The 19,030-nt window shown below is 40.2% G+C and overlaps 2 protein-coding genes across 3 annotated transcripts in view; both read left to right on the top strand.

The window, feature by feature from the left end:
• The first annotated feature begins 2,570 nt into the window (after nucleotides 1-2,570).
• On the top strand, nucleotides 2,571-7,363 carry rbm8a (RNA binding motif protein 8A). 2 transcript variants are annotated; one of them, XM_069656190.1, is made up of 6 exons: nucleotides 2,571-2,660; nucleotides 3,279-3,338; nucleotides 3,448-3,525; nucleotides 4,264-4,400; nucleotides 6,498-6,634; nucleotides 6,883-7,363. In XM_069656190.1, exons 1-6 carry the CDS (start codon nucleotides 2,600-2,602, stop codon nucleotides 6,929-6,931), a joined length of 522 nt encoding a protein of 173 aa, XP_069512291.1. In that variant the 5' UTR covers nucleotides 2,571-2,599; the 3' UTR covers nucleotides 6,932-7,363. The 2 variants fall into 2 exon arrangements, with proteins under 2 accessions (XP_069512291.1, XP_069512290.1); XM_069656189.1 differs by having other exon boundaries at nucleotides 2,571-2,666.
• A 416-nt stretch (nucleotides 7,364-7,779) lies between these two features.
• The window catches only part of otud7b (OTU deubiquitinase 7B), a 49,014-nt gene continuing 37,763 nt past the window's right edge, over nucleotides 7,780-19,030 (top strand). The window contains exon 1 of the mRNA XM_069656575.1: nucleotides 7,780-7,924. The gene's annotated coding sequence lies outside the window, so the exon portion shown is untranslated. The remainder of the gene's footprint in view (nucleotides 7,925-19,030) is intronic.

The following is a 19,030-nucleotide window of genomic DNA, read 5'->3' as shown; positions in this document are numbered from 1 at the left end:
TTTACAGAAAAATTCACATAAGTTCTTTGCATAGAAATTTGTCCACAGAATTTTAGAGGCTAGGCTAAGTTGCATAATAATCCATTCACTCATGGCAGTACCAAACATGTTAACAATTTACATAAAACTCCACATAGTGTCTTTAACAGAGGGTCAGTTGATGAAACAGTTACTCAGTCATGCTAACCTTACACACCAATCTACTGAATCCTATCAGCAGTTGACTAATACTGTATATGTAACGGCTGAGGCCAGCAGCTGATAAACTCATCACAGATGATACAGCTGAAGATACTGTAGTTCCCATGTGTTATCATATTTTTGCCTTTTGTTACTGAAACATTTCTACAAATGACTACAATCCATCAAAAGGTTAAAATTATTCTATGTATTTTTCCTGTGTTATTCTTTTTTATAGCCTATTGTTTGTGCTTTAACATATTTCACTGTTTTTCTATTTTTCATTGTTAGAGCTGTCTGTAAGGTTGGACATTGTGTCTGCAATTTCCCTATGACAATCTACTTATCTTTTGATATTGTACATCACTCTGTGTTCAGGAACAATGAAGATGACAAAGGAAAATGTTCATGTCATGTATTTTAAACTGGATAAACTGAGCGTCCATTCAGAATTTTGATTTAGAGACATTAAAAAAAATATTATCAAACAGTTTAATTGGGTAACAAGGTTTTATACAGTTTGATGGATTCCTGTCACTGTGGACTTTAAAGCTGTATATTGATACAGAGGTGATGCACATTTTTCATGCTTACATGCTAGTTCATCATTCATGAGGTTAAAGTTCAGGTCAGTTTTTATCTTTCCTCAGCATGCATTACACCTACATGCTAAAGAATAACCCATGTACACACACACATAAACAGCTTACATAAGATGCTTGACAAATTGAAAAAATATATTAAAAAAAACTTTGTTTTAAATGGCTGTCTTATGTTTTACTAGTGTGCTTATCTACATAGTTCGCTTTAGTTGAATTTAAGTGACCCTCCATATAACTCACTGTGAATCTACTGTAAATGCAGCCCTACAATAAATGCTCAGAAACATAAACCAAACCTTTGTCTCTTTGTCTCTGACCACTCACGTACCTTTTTTCAAAGTTTGTCTATTAACTACTGCAAGTTTTTTTTGCTCATGTTGTGGCTTCGGATCGCAATAGCAACTGGGCAAGTAGAGAAACCCACTGATCCTTTTACACTATGAGTCCCAAGGAGTCTTGTAGTAAGCAAACTCAGCAGTTCCTCCAGATCCCGTCCAGACTGACCAAAGCTTTTCACATGCCAAATCCAGCCTGAACATATAATGCAAACAATGTTGCATTCAAATCCCTGTCATATTTTCCCGAAACTAGATATAAAAACACAGATATGAATTTTCTAAAAACACCCAGCTGAGAAAAAAAGATAAAAATGTGTTGGGTGTTTGCTTAAACAGGGAAAAAGCACAGTGCTACCCTGTTGTGAAAGGATAAAGGCTCTATATAGTGCTCAATAAGTAATAATATAATAATAATAATAAGTAATGTGTATTGTTTCTGCTGAATTTAAGGTTTAAGTATTTGTTAGAGAGTCCCTCTCAAAGTCAAAGCATCATTTGGTTTAGACATGAGAGGATGAAAGGTGTGATCCACCTTAAGGTGAAACCTACCTTGCTAATTATTGCCAATTCTCCAAATCTGTGTGATATTCATGAGACTTTATCAACTGCTACTGTGCTGCCTGCTGCAATTTGTGACTGCAGACATTTCTAAATACAAATAGGGACCACACGTAGCTCCAAATTAAAAATGAAACTCAGCTCATTTTCAAGCTCATCCTCACTACTTTTTTTCAATTAACCAGGCCTGTCTGTCAGCTCCCTCTGTCATTGGATCCAAGTCACCACCAGATGGTGATCAAGTTACAGTCCATCTCCCTACCTGAGAGCAAACAACAGGCAGAGCGTTTTTGAATGCATGAGAGCCCTCTGCTGGTCATGTGAATTATTTTAACAAGATGTGGCTGGCCTAGAAGAAGAAAATTACTCAATGTAAAACACTCAGCAACATCAGGACCCACCTTTAAACGTGCTTGCCATCCCCTTGCTTTAGCTGATTCAGTAAAATTGCAGTCTCCATACATAATGTCTTAAGAAGGTTTGCATTTGTGTTTGCCTGCTTTGACTGTGCATGTTTTTTATGCATAGTAATCCTCTCGCTTCAAGTCCAACAACTTCAAACAATGCCAATAAAAGTCAAAATATTGTTTAAGCAGGAATTCTTTTGGGATAAGTGTATCTACAAAATGATTTTTCCCAAAATGCCCTGATCAATGCAAACGTAGGCTTTTTGGCCTACTGGTGCTGGCGGTGATGGAAAAACAATTATATAGGAAAGAGCAAGTTATTGCCTTGCATAGCTGTTTATCTTGACAAGTGACTTCTGATGGTAGGCTGTAGTGAGCAGATAAACTTAACAGAAGGGAAAATATGATTACCGCCAACTACTTACTTGGACGCATCCTGGCAACATCCGCCAACCTGTTTGCTCTTCTTGCGTACGCACGTTACGTCGGTCAGCTGCATTCACACACAGACATCATGGCGGACGTGTTGGATCTTCATGAAGCGGGAGGCGAGGACTTTCCTATGGATGAGGATGGTGATGGTAACTATTATATTATTGCGATTGAGTGGTATATGCTACATGTCCCCGGCGTTTAAAAGTTGTGGAAATATTGATGTCTAACGTTACATAAACATGACGATGGCCAAAAACGCAACAGACGCTTACTGCATGGTAGCAGGCCTGAGAAATGCTAATAAGCTAATATTAAGCTAACTACGCGCTGGTGGTTCATTCAAACGGGCTTTGTAAGATAGCTATTTTGTTGTTCTTCCAAACTGTAAACACTTTCAGCTCTCTTAATGTTTGTATAACGTTAGATTCGTTTCCGAGCCTTAACTCGTCGTTTACACGTAGATAAGATGCATCTAGGGTCATGCTAAGCACTTTATTAGCAACTTTTAGCACGCTATTTGGGTCCTCCTGTAGCTATCAACTAATAGTACGCAAAACAGAACCAACAAGTTGTAAAGTAACGTATTTCAACAACCATGTAATACGCTTTAGTGTAGCGTGTTCTTGGCTAGTAGAAAGTTTTGTAAATAAAGCCACTGAGTATCCAAAAGTAGCAGTTAGCTCACCTAGTTGTTACCGCAATAAAGAGATGTAGCTAGCAGCATGCGAAGATGTTGACTTGTAACTTTCCCTCCACAGAGAGCATCCACAAGTTGAAGGAAAAGGCCAAGAAGAGGAAAGGACGAGGCTTCGGTTCAGGTGAGTTACCACTCTGTTGTGATATCAGTTCTTGTAATCTCCCATAATATAGTTTTTTTTTCAGGCGTGTAAAACGGTGTTAAATGTGTTTCTGTGTTGTTGTTTTCAGAGGAAGGAGCCAGGTCCAGAATCAAAGAGGACTATGATACTGTTGAACAGGACGGAGACGAGCCAGGCCCACAGAGATGTAAGTGTTGTAGTTCATGTTATAACAGATGGAATTTTTTTTAAAAATGTTAACTTGTAGAAATAAGTGGTATATTTGTTACCCTGAAATGCGTCAGCAATATACGAAGATGTACCAAGTTAACTCACAACCATTCACAAATCAGATTAAGAAATCTGTCTAATGTCATCAAATATCAGTGACTATCCCATTTCACAACAGTGCTTTAAAACTTGTGTAGACATAACCAAATATATATATTAGTCCTTTAGGCTGTATCCAATTAAGGAAGTCAGAAATAGCTTATGTTGTTGCTCCATTGAAACAAACAGATTAAATGAACAGTTACATTTGTTGATATTGAAGTTGTTTGTGAAAACATGTTATATATATATATATATATATATGTGTGTGTGTGTGTATATATGTATATATATATATATATATATATATATGTGTGTGTGTGTGTGTGTGTGTGTGTGTGTATGTGTATATGTATATACAAAAAGAGCAGCTTGACATAGGGGTTCAGAAAATTGGTCTGGGAACACCTTCATGGAAAATGGTAGTTCAGCCATCAGAGACCCAAATGTGTATGTTGATAGCAAACTGCAGATCACACGGCTGACTTTCCTGTTATACTAGTGTTATTTTAACATCTTACATGGAATTTAGTACCTTTTGATTTGCTGCTTAGTTCACCTAGTTGAATTTGTTGCATGGCTGATTGTTCAACTCTTGATGCCTTTGTCTTTGCAGCTGTGGAGGGCTGGATCCTGTTTGTGACAGGTGTGCATGAAGAGGCCACAGAGGAAGACATCCATGACAAGTTTTCAGAGTTTGGAGAGATCAAGAACCTGCATCTCAACCTTGACCGCAGAACAGGCTACCTAAAGGTAAGACAAATGAGCATGCATTATGTTTGTGTCCTGTATTACAGGGAAAAGATGTTCATATGTAATTAATGCACATCTGGTACAGTTAATTTTCAACACTGCATCTGGGTTCTTTTCTTTAATCTAATAGGATACTTATAAGATTTTTACTTTCCTGTATTATCAGGTATTGAAAGGACACTCGGTTTTAATACAATCCAATGGAAGGTTAACTTGGATTAAAAACATGTGCATGCAGGTTTTCTGCTGATTTAGTAAAGCTGTCAGAAATCCTTTGATGGGGTATGAAATTGCTCTTATCCAAAATAATTAACTGTCTTGTGCTGCTGAGCCAAATAGTTCAAGACCAGCACTGCAAGTACAAACGTGCAGGGCAGTAATTCCACTTCAAAGCATGCAGCGTAATAAAGGTCGATTGAGATTCCCTACATACACCATTTTTTGATATGATTTGAAAATGAACTGAATTTAAAAATGTCCTTTTCCTTGCTGACTATAAAGACCATTTGGCCCAACTTACAAGTAATATAATTTAAGCTGCTCCGATTTTATTTTGGTTACCTGCTGGTTTTGCGCTTATCATTCCTGAAAAAGGGCACTCATTTATATTCGTCACCACGGGTCAAAAAATATTGTGATTGATTTGCTTCTAAAATGAGAAAAGAAATTAAAGGAAACCTATTTGTTTGTTTTTCTGTTAAAAAGATGATTCCTCGAAGTGTTGCCTCTAAGTCTAGTTCCAGGCAAAAGTCATGTTTACTCAACCAGAAAATGTAACCTCCGAAACATATCACTTGTAGCGTAAGTGATACTGTATTACTGATCGTGTATTACTTTCTAACAGAGAGAGGGTAAAGCTGCATATATCCTATTAAATTATGTGAATTAGAAATGATACCAAACGCATAACAAAGTTTTGTTTTCACTCTGCCTGACCTGTGTAAGAAGTCATTTGCTGTGCGTAGGGAGTTTTTCCCTTACCTGAATCTAAGGTCTGAGGATGGAGTTTGTGCTGTACAAATTGCAAAGCTCCACATTTGGGCAGACTTGTGATATTGGCTATATAATTACAGTAATTACTTTGTAGCAACTGTTTGTAAACAAATGCAAATCATATCTTAACCATCCTCTCGTGTACCATATTTACATCCATTATCCACTACTGGAGTTTGCAGTAGCTCTTTCTGGGGTCCACACAAATAAACGTTACATAATAATATAAGCAATTATGTAATAAAAATCCAGGGCGAAAGGGAACAAATTATAAAGCAAGCTATAACAGTACAAAAGATAATGATTCAACAACAAGAAAACTACAAATGGAAGTACTGACAAGTACCCACGTAAATTGAAATAGTCAGTGAAACATTTTATGAAGCTCAAACGTAAGTAGTACTGAGAAAAGCTTATACAGTGACTGAGAAAGTTACATAGGAAAAAACCATCTAATCAGGAAACTACTGACATTACAATAAAGACACACTCACCTTAGCAGCGTAAATATGTTATGTACAATTTGACATACTGTCCCTTTGTTTATTGCTATCTGAATAATATGGCATGCTTCAGCTCCCTCTATAACCACAAGGTGGCAGCGTTGTTCTGAATTTGAAGTAAGAACTAAAGCATCATTGGCCTTCAACTCATTCTCCCTTTGGTCAAGCTTAGAGAGAGTGTCCTTTTTCAGTACATGCTGTTTGAAGATTAATATGATGCAGTAACAATGGCCCACATTTTATTGGTCATCTGTTCAATTCGTCGGAGAAATAAAATGTGCATTGTTGGCTTTGCTTTTGTAATAAGTTCAAAGTGTGTTTGCCTGGTAATCCCACACTCTGGTTTAAGCAGAGCTCTCAAAGTAGTCAGCCTGATAACAACTATAACCGAGATCAGTCGCCCTGTTTTCTGTGTTGTGTTGTAGGGCTATTCGATTTTGCCAAATATTAAAATTATTATGATTATGATTAAAATTATCATTATTATTATTATAAAATAAATATATGATCAATCATCAAGCCCCACTGTGTTTTATATCCAAATCATAAAATGCTACTAAATGTGCATATACTCACATGATGTCCTGATAACTGTCCACAGGGATATGCACTGGTGGAGTATGAGACGTACAAAGAGGCCCAGGCAGCCATGGAAGGGCTCAACGGTCAGGACATGATGGGCCAGCCGATCAGCGTCGACTGGGGATTCGTCAGAGGGCCCCCCAAGAACAAGAGGAGGTAAGAGTGGTGTGTGGCTGTGGTTGCAGTAACTTGCCCGTAAAGGGAGTGGAAAATATAGCTAATCTTAGAAGAATTGCAAATTTGTCAATGCAGCTATATTAATTGTCTAGATAAATAAACTAATTTGATGAGTGTTATCACATTTATCTAATGTGATTTATACTAGAGAACGCTCCCTAATACAATTTAACTGAATGGATTACCCTGTTTCACTTTCATTAAATTTTTCTACTTATTTATTGCAGGACTGGTGGACGGAGACGCAGCAGAAGTCCAGACAGGAGACGGCGTTGAGTTTGGCAGTTATCATTGGCTGGTGGAGTTGTCTGTCACTTTGACAGGAACTTTAAAATCCTGTCATCCTCTAATAAGAAGCTGATTTCGAATTTTTTGTACACTATTTTGGGATCTTTTCGTGTACTTCCTTACCTCAAACATTGAGATAAGGAATTGCTCTTAAGACATAATTAACAAATTGATACATTGGCCTAAGAGCAGCAATTCAGTTTTTTAAACTTGCTTATGCTTGGATAAAAGGCAACAGACAATATCCACACAGTCCTGTTAGTTAAGTTTTTACTTTAAACACTTGTAGGTAGTACATGTTGATGGTTTTCATGATTCCCTCATTATTGTTTCAGTTTTCTCAATGTCATGTGCATTTTATTGTGCTGGAGTGTTTTGTTTTATATTACTTGGGGAAAATATTAAACTTTTTAAAAGTTCGATGGGTGCCCTGTTGTGTTTTTTATTTAGCACTGCTAATGACGTAGGGTTTACATCATCCTAGATGACCTCACCCAGGCAGTAATGCCGCCCCGGCTATTTTGTCCACTCTAAAGCACCTGTCACTCTGGATTCAGTGACACACTCATAGGCTGCTTGGACTAAACCCCTTGCCCCTCATTTCTCTGCAGCCAATTGGCAAACGAATGCTTTGTACTCTGACGTTCTCATTTGGTGTTTACGCTATCGGGGAGCATCAGTCAAGGACCCCGAGAATGACCATTGGTGCTCCTAAACGTCAATAAAACAGAATCCCCTCTCTGATTGGGTGTCTGTCCTTGGGGGCGGGCTCAACTCTTCGCTTGACGTTGTTGTTGTAAGTGGTGGAGAAATTACTTTGTCGGTGGTGGTCCGGTTTGGGATTTTACGTTTAGTTCCACCTATGAAGATGCTAAAAAGTTAGGAATTGTTGGTCTTGGGAACGTATATGATATTCACAAGTTGACACTTGCTGGAAAACTATATGGGACGATGAAAAAAACATCTGCGAGGCCGTTCAAGGTAAGCAGTAAAGGGATACTCTAGCTACTAGCGTTAGCTAACGCTAGCTGCTGATTAGCCAGGCTTGAAGTAGCCACTTGCTAGCCAAACGTCACGGTTCGCTTCACTTATATAAAATGAGCAACACTTAATTGTAAAGAGCATCAATGCACATGCATTGCAGTCTCCCAAAGCGATGATTGAATAGTATTTTATGTGGAAATAAAGTTATTGGGTTGAGTGTAAACGTCTCATGAACCCCATGCGTTTCAACGCCTCAAATGCGTTTATGTAAGCATGTGTATTGTTCGTTGATATTTTGTTCAAAAGAACAGTCGTAGCCATAATAGCTGGCTCAGAGTCAACATTATGAACAAGCCATCATCAGAAGCATTGATTTGCATCTATTTGTTTTTGCAAGCAGGTTGGCGAACACAATTTGTCGCTGAACATTATATTAGCTTTATGAGCTGTCAACTATGGCTGTGAAGTTTAAACACTGCATATTAAAGTTGTGCTGGATGGTAGATAAGGTCTGTATTTTCCCTTTTATCATATATGTTTTTTCTCCTTATAAAAAATAGATTGTATCTGCAAGTTTTCAAAGAGCTTGCAGTCACGATCCAGATAATCTGAACCCAGTTTATATTGAAGGTGCATGTGTGATGTAACATTTGCTTAAAGCACCAGCTTAGAGAAAATGTTAACTGGTTACACTCATTCACGTGTATTTCTTAACCTCTTACCAAATCGACTGGTTTAATGTGGCTAATCTGTAGTGGCTAACTTAATCAAATGAGTCAGTTCAGCAGCAGTGAGACTACAGGCATTTATTCCGAACCTTCCTGCCAGATACTGTATGTGTGACTACTCCCCGAGCTGACTGTTGGTCATCAGGTTCAGTCTCTCTTTGCTCGTTTTGAAACTAGGACTGTTATTTGCCATCATTTCCAGCATCACCACGTTGAGAAAGGGTTGTGTTACACCTCGCCTTGAATTATTCAGGTTCTTGTGTTTGTGGGCTCGTTTGTTTGCTTGGACACCAGGACACACATGCAAAGTGGGACAGGGGTACAAGCGCTTTACACTTGACCCACCAGGACTGTTTATGTTGCTGAAAAGATGAATGTAGGAACCTCGCTGTATAAGGTTGATGGAATTTCAAGAAGCTAGGTGTTGTGTAGTAGCGAGAAGAAATGCATCTAAACCTCACACACCTACTCTTTCCTTTTAGCGGCTGTGCAGGATGATGTTTGAAATGACACTCAAGCAACTGCTAGACAGTTAGTGGTGTTTAATCACAAGTATCATCACAATACAGTATCATATCATTTGTTTTGACAACCATAGTGCCAGGATACAATTTTGGTTTGATTTAATTCAGCCTGTGACCAGGATGAGAAAATATCATATCCCAGTTTAATTATGAATGACAAACAACTCTCAAAAAACAACTTTAATACGATTTGACATTATTATGGAACTCTTCCAAACATTTAGATGAAAAACTAACTTCCATTTTTGTTAAAGAGGAAAAAAATACTCCTTCGTTTGTTTCAAAATAAGTCATTGTCTACATGCCAGATGGAAAGAGAGCCTCAGACCTCTCATGAGAATTTCAGAATAAAGCAGCGTCTTGAAGATGAAGATTTTTGACCTTATATCAATGATATAGATTTGTTGATCATTGTTGTATCGATCCCAGTCTGTGTATCGTTTCACCCCTACTAACACTTAGAATGAGCTACCAGCTTAAGCTGCATGTAAATATGGTTAGTTAGTTTGTTGTTGTACCAGACAGTGTGGCAGCTAATCATCCACGTGTTTAAGCAATTCTCTACCTCTCTGGATGAGCTGGTTATGTTGCCTACCTGTTCTGGGATCCACTATGAATTGTAGCAAAGATGAAAAAGGTTTCCATACTTCCCTCATGCACAGTCTCTGAGAGGTTGCACTGTGTCAGGCTTCATTATGCAAGGCCTCAACACTTCAAGGAACATATTGATGCATACAGCTGCACACAGAGCACCTCGGGCAAGTATTTTAAGCAGGGTGTAGCATCCCTCCCTATAATGCAATTCAGATTCCAATCTGGAAGGCTACTAAAGGAAACGTATCATGAGAAAGACGGGTTTTTATTCACCCTTCAACACACCAGAAATACAGTTTAGCCACTTTGTAAGCACTTACATGATAAGAGCTGGTTTGTAAACGCTTGAATGGTTCTATCGGTCAATGCACAAAACAGCCAGTAAATAAATCCACTCAACCTGCCTCCAGTGGCAGAGAACAAGGCATAGAGTATTTTTAAAGCTGTTCTTTCCCAGAGTTATTGCAATTGGATTTTCTTTGAACCATTTGATTTCTGTTGATCCACATGAAAATGTGCGGCTTGCAATCTGCAGCTTATCCCACAGAGATCTCTGACTATTCAAATAGGCTGCGGTAAGCATTTCACAGTAGCCTTGTTTGAAAATGATACAGAGGGGATGGCACGGCTGATGAGGATGGTGTTAATGTTTGTGATGCCTGCACATCTACCATCTTGAAATTGCAAAGTTGCATGACCAGGTGGCAACAGGATTATTGACACACTGTTTTGCTGTGACACATAGCTAAGTCATATGATTGCATAATGGAGGGTAGAGCAGCAACAAACAGGTGTAGTTTATTGTTTCACAAAGCAAATAGAATAAGTTGTTTGCCTTCTGATGGGAACGATTCTCAAAGATTTTGTGTAACTGTCTTAATCATCTTTCATATCCTTAAAGTCTCTGGAAATTTGTTTTAAAATACTAAAAATGTGTCGGCTATATGATATCAAAGTGTTTCATTAAGCATCCACAAAATCTAATTAAAAATAAACGTTCACAACTATTAAAAAACATATCTAGAAAAAAGCTGTTTGGGGCATTCCTCAAGTCTATGTAGGCGTGGCAGCTCGCATTTTCATTCACATCTCCCTCGTTTTGATTGACATCTCTCTGCTTCTGCACACAGCAGCGGCGGCACATCTGACAATCAGCATTGCAATGTGCACCCACAGACAGTAGTCGTCTGAGTCAGAATCAGAGGAGGAAGCTGCCATCTGAAAGAATTTATTTTAATCGGTCACTGAATTGTGAGTTTCAAAATGCTTTGCTTTCCTTTATCGGAGTTGGCAGTTAGCATACAGATGCCACTTTGTTGTTAAAGCTATAAATTCAATGTGTAATGTTAGCTAGTCCGATGACGCTCGACATCTGCCTACAGAAATATGCAGCAAGGTTGAGACTCCAAACCTGTGGGCGTCAATAATGACTTGCCGCCAAAGCTCATGCTTAGTGTAAATAGCCGCGTAGCTGCCGTATAAATACTCTTATGATTAGATTGTGAAATTAATATTATTTTCGAAAGTAATACCAGAGCTGAACCATGCCCAATTAATACCCAATATCAGTAAGGCTTACAGGAACTTGAATAAGAGTGTTTCATATTTGGATTTAAACTTATTTCTAATACTTTTTAAAATGCCTACAATTATGTACATAAAACCTCAGATCACATAGTTAGAAGGCTTTTGTGGATTTGGGTTTCCGGCGGCTTTAACATGGACTTTACTGTCTTTGTGCTGCATGGCTGAGGCTGTTATGACTGCCTTGGTGAATATAGTGTTTCACAGGGTAACCATGCTGCTTCAGCAAAGCAGAGGGTATGAAAATTTAAATTCGTCTCTTGCCGGGCTCCCCCAAACAGCTGCTCACTGAGTGTGTGTCTCTGTGTGTGTGTGTGCATCAGGGATCCAGTGTCAGTGTCAGAGCCTGGCCCATTTGGCCGTGGAGGTTTTCCCATAGGAACTCTCAAACACGGTCAGATTAATAAGTAAGTAGATGAGTGCTTCTTCAGGTTAGTAGGACAAACGCATGACTTTCGTGTCGAGTATTCACGTTCACCTCAATTTCACAGCGTTTGCACTCAGCCTGGAAACGACTGTAAAAACCAGGAGCTCAGTCTCGCACCTGCTTCTTTTAGGACAGCTTTCATTGTTGTCAAGATGAAGACATATTATGAATTTCACATCCACACAGACACACATCTGTGCTCTCATCTCTTAGTGGCACTGTTCAGATAGACAGGAACAGATGTGATACGAAAGGGAAAACTACCTGCGTCCCCACGCTGCCACAGTGAGACGGGGATCAATAGGTGGCTTGTCTCCGAGAGGCCTCTGTGTCCAGACAGCGTCTCATAAAACTCTTTGCAGCCCCACCCTCCCCAGCATGGCTGGTTGCCTGCCAGTCTTGTGACACAGCAGCCAGCCAGTGCCCTGGGCTGTTTGTGTCAGGGTGGAGAGACCTGGAACTGAGGTGTCTACCTGGGTGCCAGCAGCTGCTTCGCCTGTCGTGTACAGTGGGCCCAAACACATTTCTTTGGGTTACATTAAGAACATTCACACAGTGGTGTATATAGTGGACGTGCCTTTACTGTAGGGTGGAGCGGTTATATGAGGAACGATAGCCTTATGGTACCAACCGGGCAGCTATAATCCCTTACAGTATGAGATGGCACTCCCACAGGAGAGGCTATGGTAATGAGAGCTCACTGTATCAGTTACGTTTCCTTTTCCTGTCCTCTACATACAGTACAGGGTGGTCACTATACCTTACTGTACAAAGCCAAACCCTCACAGTTTTATCTGCCCTGTCAGACATTCTTATCATAAAAATTACTTTATTAAAAAAGGACTTTAAAAGTTAAAAACATTACCTAGGCTAAATGGTTGATCCTTGAGGTTGCATTTCAGCAAGCAGTGTCTTTTGAGTCTTTCACACCTCTGCTTGTGCCTGATTGTCTGTTTCGTCAGAAATACTAAGACTGTTTCCCTCTTGTTGAAGTCACTTTGCTGTTCTGGCTGCCTCTGTTGTGAAATTTGTGAATTATGGTGAAATACTGTGTGTATTGCATCTTTTTCCACTGTATCTTCTCACACTTACAAAACTTAGCAGCAGCCAAATGCTGGTGAAATACCCAAGTGGCTGTTTTGGTTCACTTGCCAGCATAAAAAATAATGGTTATCATTAATCGATTGAGTTGCTCGTAAAATTTGAACTTTTATTGGATATTTGGCTGATGGGCAAAGACTGAATTTTGCCCCGGGGCTTTCATGTTATGATGGTTTGTTGTAGACAGAACTTTTTGTTCAATCCTCTTTTACAAATTCTTTTAAAGCAATATTTGTTTTCCCCTCAGCAATGCTTGTTGCTGCTTTACTCAGTCAGTGGAATACCAACGATATCATCATATGACACAATGTTATCACGTCTTGTGATGAATGATATGATGCAGCACACTCCCAACCTGCAGATGATTTGTCATCTTTCTAACTTGTTAGTTTGTGAAATATTGCTTTCAAAATGCATTTATCAGTGTGCTGTTTGTAAAATATCTCATGTAACACCTAAAGATGAAATCTAATATGACCTCACTTTGTGATGAAGTTACTTCAGCGTCATATTTTCATAAGACATAGACGAGTGGTAGCTGGTAAAAACGAGCAGAGGCTCTAGAGAAGTGTTGGATCAGCTTGTACCTTTCCATGTCTCCGGGAGCATTAATGAACACACCAGCTACAGCCAAATTGTGCCGGCATCTGATTTGAAGGTTATGTTTATTTTAAAGCTTTGTAGACGGTGAATAATGAGCTTTAGATTCTCCTCTAACCTGTGGACGGAAGTGTAGTTTCCTGTGAGGACTGGAAGTCATCAGTCCCTCCCTCCTGCCCTGTTGATCCAGGACAGCAGCAGTAATCCCACACACAGCCCTGATGAGGGGCCTGTCACCCATGATGACATCACACAGGGAGTGACGTGAAGCCGCCCTGCCGTGTACAGGGCCTGGCCTGCAGCACGTGGGGATTCACATGAGCATTAGTGCTGCCCGCCTGCAGAGGCGGGTGCTCGTTTAGCCACTGGCTTTAGATCTCGCCGGGCTTGGTTGGCTTCACATTCAGGCTGATTTAGCAGGGGGAGATCTCGATCATTTTAACTACTCCTGTCCTGCAGCATGATTGTTGCAAGCCATAGCTGCATGTTGTTTCTAATAGTAAAGCTTTGTAGCTTGCTTGCTGCTACTTTCTCTCTTACAGCCTAAGGTTCAAGCTTGGGTTAATAAATGTCTTATGTTCCTCAAGGGTTCATATGCAAATTACAGCAGCAGTCATCACGCTTGATTTCTAAATGTGAATTATGTAATAATAAACACTTTGTTTATACATAAAACAAAAGGGATATTTTGGCATCATTGCCGACCCAGGCCAGAGGCAGTTTTGTTTTCAGTGTTTAGTTTAATACTTGAATATGCCAAAGAACAATGCAAGAGACTTTTTCATGTTTTACATCTTAAGTGTCTTTATAAAGTTTTTATTTTATGATACCTTTCCCCCTGTGTTTATGAGATCAGCTGCTTTACATTTTTGAATACATTGGATAAGATGCTGATGCTTGAGGTTGTTTTTGGACAGCAACTGGAAAATAACTTTCCAAACTAAACTGAAGTCTATTGCTGAGCAACAATGAATCTCTTAGTTGTCAACTATCTGATAAATCACCAACTATTTTGATTAAGTAGCAAGTAATGTAAGAGGAAACAAGTCCCACAATTCCCAGATTCCAGCTCCTTAAATCAGAATATTTTCTGCCTTTTTATTCCTCCGTCATAACAAATCTTTATATCTTTGAGTTGTGCACAAAACAAGACACTTGAGGAAGCCCTCCTGTGCTTTGGGAAACACTGATCAACATGTTCTGACATTTTGTGGACCATGCATCAGTTATGCCCTTCATCACAGTTCACTTTGAATATGGTTTTAAGTTCCTAGCTTTTAGGAAACCCTGCCATGTATCCTCCCAGTGAGAATCCTGCAGTATTAGTAAGTTGCTCTATCTATTTGTACACATTTTGATGATCTTAATCCCCATAGTTATTACTGAGGAGTCACATATTTAGCAAGTCACTGTTAAATCCTCACTGTGTGCTAATAGATGGGTGGGCAGTGCTCAGATGGATGCAGAGGCTTGAATTTCTTCACAAAGGCTAAAAAAAATCAATTCAGAGGCCGCCAGGGTTGAACGAGGACTTCTCTCACCCACAGAGTCTGGAGTTGATCTGTGCAGCTTTCTGAAATACGGAAAAATAAACACATAATGTTCACCAACAGAAGCAATTTATCCATCCACCTCTGTGCTGCTGTGTTCCAGAGGTAAACAACACTTCTCACTGGATGCTCCGTGGCAGAATGTCTTGTTATGGGTTTGCTTCTGTGCACATCTCGAAAACAGTAATGCATTGATAGCAGATTAGCTTCCACTTCCCTCGCTCGCTGTGAGGATCAAATACCCTCATTACATTTTCTGCTGTTTCAGGTGTCCACCGCGCTCACACTGTGCACAATGTAATGTGGTCTCAGTGTGGAATTTGGGAATGCTACTTATGGTCCTTATAGCCCTCTCCACAGTAGCCTGCTTCATGTGGCTGTTAATTAGCACTCCTTGACTGGTGATTACTGGGCCTGACTGCAGTGACATGCCCCCGGGCACAGACTGGGAACCTCTGAGGCCAGCTTAAATAGACTGCCTTATAAACCATCACAGCAGAGGGGAAGGAAATAAAGCTAGGACTCAGAGCAAGGGGTGGACGATATGGATTCGATTATAGTCTGGAACATTACAGCATTTTTCTTACATACATTTTAATATATTTACTGTACATTAGAATTACAAGTCTTTCCATTACAATTTTCAACCACAAAAAAAGTCCTTTTTATTTTTGTAAATGTTCCATAAGCTTAAAGATATAATCTTGAAGACCTCTGTTTCGTTCTCTCTGGCGACACCTATGGTGATAAGCTGTAATTGCGGGAGCACACTTCCCAGATATCCAGACAGTGCTGCATGTGTGACGTCCACGGTTGGCCCCGATTGTAACTCTTGATTTTCCTGGCTGACGGTCGCTTTCCTTTTTAGACTGTTTGCTTCATCTGAGCGTCGAGTTTGTTTCTTTGTCTTTGGATTTTCACTTATAGTTGAAGTTGTATCTGTAGTCATCCATCTGTTCTTTGTTTGTTCAGCCATAGTAGATTACTGTTTACTCGCAACACTTGCAGAGAGCGGAAAAGCAGCCGCTTAGCTCCGCCTACCCTCTCTGGCAGACCAACCACTGCTGGCTGATGGAAAACGCGTCACAAACTGGGCGCCGCTTGTGAAAGACACCCAGTCCGTAGTTCTGCAAATGCAAAGGCTTTCATCAGCGGGCCATAGGCTCAGTCACCCTTGTGTTAGCTCATTCGGCGATAGATAGAGGCTTAACAGACATTTATTTAAATGAAAGTCTTGGGTGCAATTTGTGTCATATAACTTGGACCAGAAAGCACCAGCTGTTGTCGAAAGATTGGTAGCCTTATTTATTTTATTTACCAAAAAGTTACATGAGGAAGTAAACCTCTGGTGATTGGATAAAGATCTGTCCTGGAAACAATTCTGTATAAGCTTTTTTTTTGTCGCAGATTTTGTGCAGTACTTTGAGAACTCTGTGAACTCCGAGATCCCAGCACTGCTACACCATGACATCAGCTCCACAACACTGATAAACACTTGTGCTCAGAAGCTAAAACTGCCCATTTCAGCTGGCATGACTGGGCTGTAATTATGTTGCTCCAGTGAATAATGTTGGAGTTTTTTAGGGCCGCAACTAACAATCATTTTCATTGTCGTTTAATCTCCTTTTTTTACCTCAGTTCTTAGTTTAGTTGTTCGGTCTATAACAGGTCGGTAAATGTCGATCGGTGTTTCCCAAAGCCAAAGAGGACTAAGTCATTGCAGCTCAGCAGACGTCCACATTCAGCTGAAGGGAAAACATTTGAAGCACTCTGATGTCGTGCACAGATTAGGTCATATTTTTTTAAGTCACCTCCTATTCCTTATTCAAATTTACACCTTGTCACCTGAGTAGATGGCGCTCATGAAGAAGGTGTCATCTCGCACCTCAGCTGAGCACGCCCTGTCTGTCAATATGCGGTTCAGAGCGGTGTTCAGAACCGTGCACCCTCGGGGAAGTCATTGTGTTTTTGTTAATGGAAATTAGGCCTAAAGAGGGCGTGTACTTGCTTGGTGTCGTGCTTTGGCAGGGCAGATGATGTCACAAGTATATAATAGTCTTTATTGAGGAGGCATTCACCAGGGTGTGTTTTGTTCCTGACGGTGTTTAAATGTTAGCTTTCGGCTGTTTTTTGAACTGCATCGTGCAGAGTTTCTATGTTTAAACTGTAATTATGAGCGGATTATTTTTAGACTATCTGAAACAGGAGGATGCTCTACTTCTAGCAACTCAGAGATTAGGTGATTCTCTGTGTGCGTTTGTGCTGTAGTTGTGCTTAGACAGTTGCTGTTGCACTGCGTTAGAAGCAAGGATAGATAGAAGTGTAGTATCTTAAGGGCATGAAGGGGCCAGGTCCTTATGAACAATGCTAAAACCACTGTGAGTATTGCTTTTTTTATTCCTTGTGTTGCTTCTGTGGACTATTTTTAGATTAGATGAACTTAATTCACTAGCAGCGGCTCGGTCATGAAGTTCAAAGCTACTGCGACCTTTGTTTAGCACATATGTGGCTCTCTACGCTCCAAACAATGAGACTGAGGTCACACTCGCAACCTGTAAGCAGATCTTGTTTTTCTCACCTTATTTTGCCTTCAGCTCTCACAGAGAAAAAGAGGGCTGGTTGCTGAGTTCACATGGATCAGGTTTGGATGTTTCTGAGCCAGCGAGCGCGATAGGGAGGCCGCGAGAGGGAAGCCAGACTTGGCAAATTTTTGTGTGATGACTGGACAGCTTTTTGGACCAGACCAGCTCGAGTGGCACGGCCTCCGAGAGGGCAGGCGCGGTGTGGAATCTCTTACATCAGCTGTGTGTGCATTCACACTGGTGTTTTCTTACCCATTACACACACAGACGCCCACAGCTGGTGGTCAAGCCTTCATCAGGGTAGGAATGTGCATGCTACATGGCTCACACTGCAAAAATGTTCTCCTTAAAGTAAAACTGATGCACTTGCTTTGGGGATTTTATGAGGTAGTTCTTTGCAGGGAGGCTGATCTTCTCATAATACACGGTCAAAACACTTGGTAAACGAGACACTTCTTCTTACCATGTAGGCCGACTGGTTAAAGATAATTAATGCCCTTATTTGGAAAGAAGATAGCCTGTCCTCTTCATCTCCACTGCAGACAAAAGCTTTCCTGCATTCACATGAAGAAGCGTTTTTCAGCTAATGGACTTGAAGCGGTCCACTAGCTCCTATAATTCACATGTCAACAATACCTCAGTGGATGTTCTGTTTTGCTGCAGCTCAGAGGCTTTTATTGATTTTGCTCCGATGACCAGCTTACTGGTATATTTCCTTTTGTCCAGGGAAATGGTCACACTCTAATTTACTATATTGATTTCTGAGATGTAAGCCAATGGGAAGTAAAAACATCGGTCCCCTCCCTCATTACTGGCGGAGCACATCTGCTCGGCTGAGTGGGAGGATTATTGAGGCAGCGGTTTTTAAAACAGATCAGGAAGTGCAAAGCTAACAGAATCTTAAATTCGGGTTGTTTGCCTTTTCTTTAACTTACTTAAAGATGAAAGGCTGTAGTCTTTATATTCTATGATGCACACATAATATAAAAGTCCTACTGGGAGAGGATTGCGGATAGTTTAACGCCAGTAAGAATAATGAATTGGTCAAAAATACTATCACACAGTGGTGATAGCAAAAAACATCCAGTTAGTCCAGCATGCCTGGGTACACGGCCACTTCCAACTGCAAATCATTGTTTAAGCTGCTGGTAACAAAAAGTGGATGTCTTCTTTAACTTAAGCGGGGTATACACTACAATATATCAGACCGATTTTGGGCCCAATTATGGTTCTAAAGATTATCTTTAAGATGTTCCTGTGGTGTGAGGGATGTTAAGAGTGATTTTACTTCCTCCGATCTGCTGGGAAGAATGTCGTGGCCGCTCCCGATTTCGAATCGTAAATATTAAAGATCAATATTTACGATCTGTTATCCTGTTGTGTGGGGGGAACCATGAGGACAGCTGAGCACGC

This window comes from Semicossyphus pulcher, unplaced genomic scaffold, assembly GCF_022749685.1.
Source record: "Semicossyphus pulcher isolate SPU_LCO1_2020_fin unplaced genomic scaffold, fSemPul1.0.p SCAF_9, whole genome shotgun sequence".
Taxonomy (NCBI): Eukaryota; Metazoa; Chordata; class Actinopteri; order Labriformes; family Labridae; genus Semicossyphus; species Semicossyphus pulcher.
The sequence above is the reverse complement of the archived record's forward strand: the minus strand, read 5'-3'. Positions and strand labels throughout refer to the sequence as shown.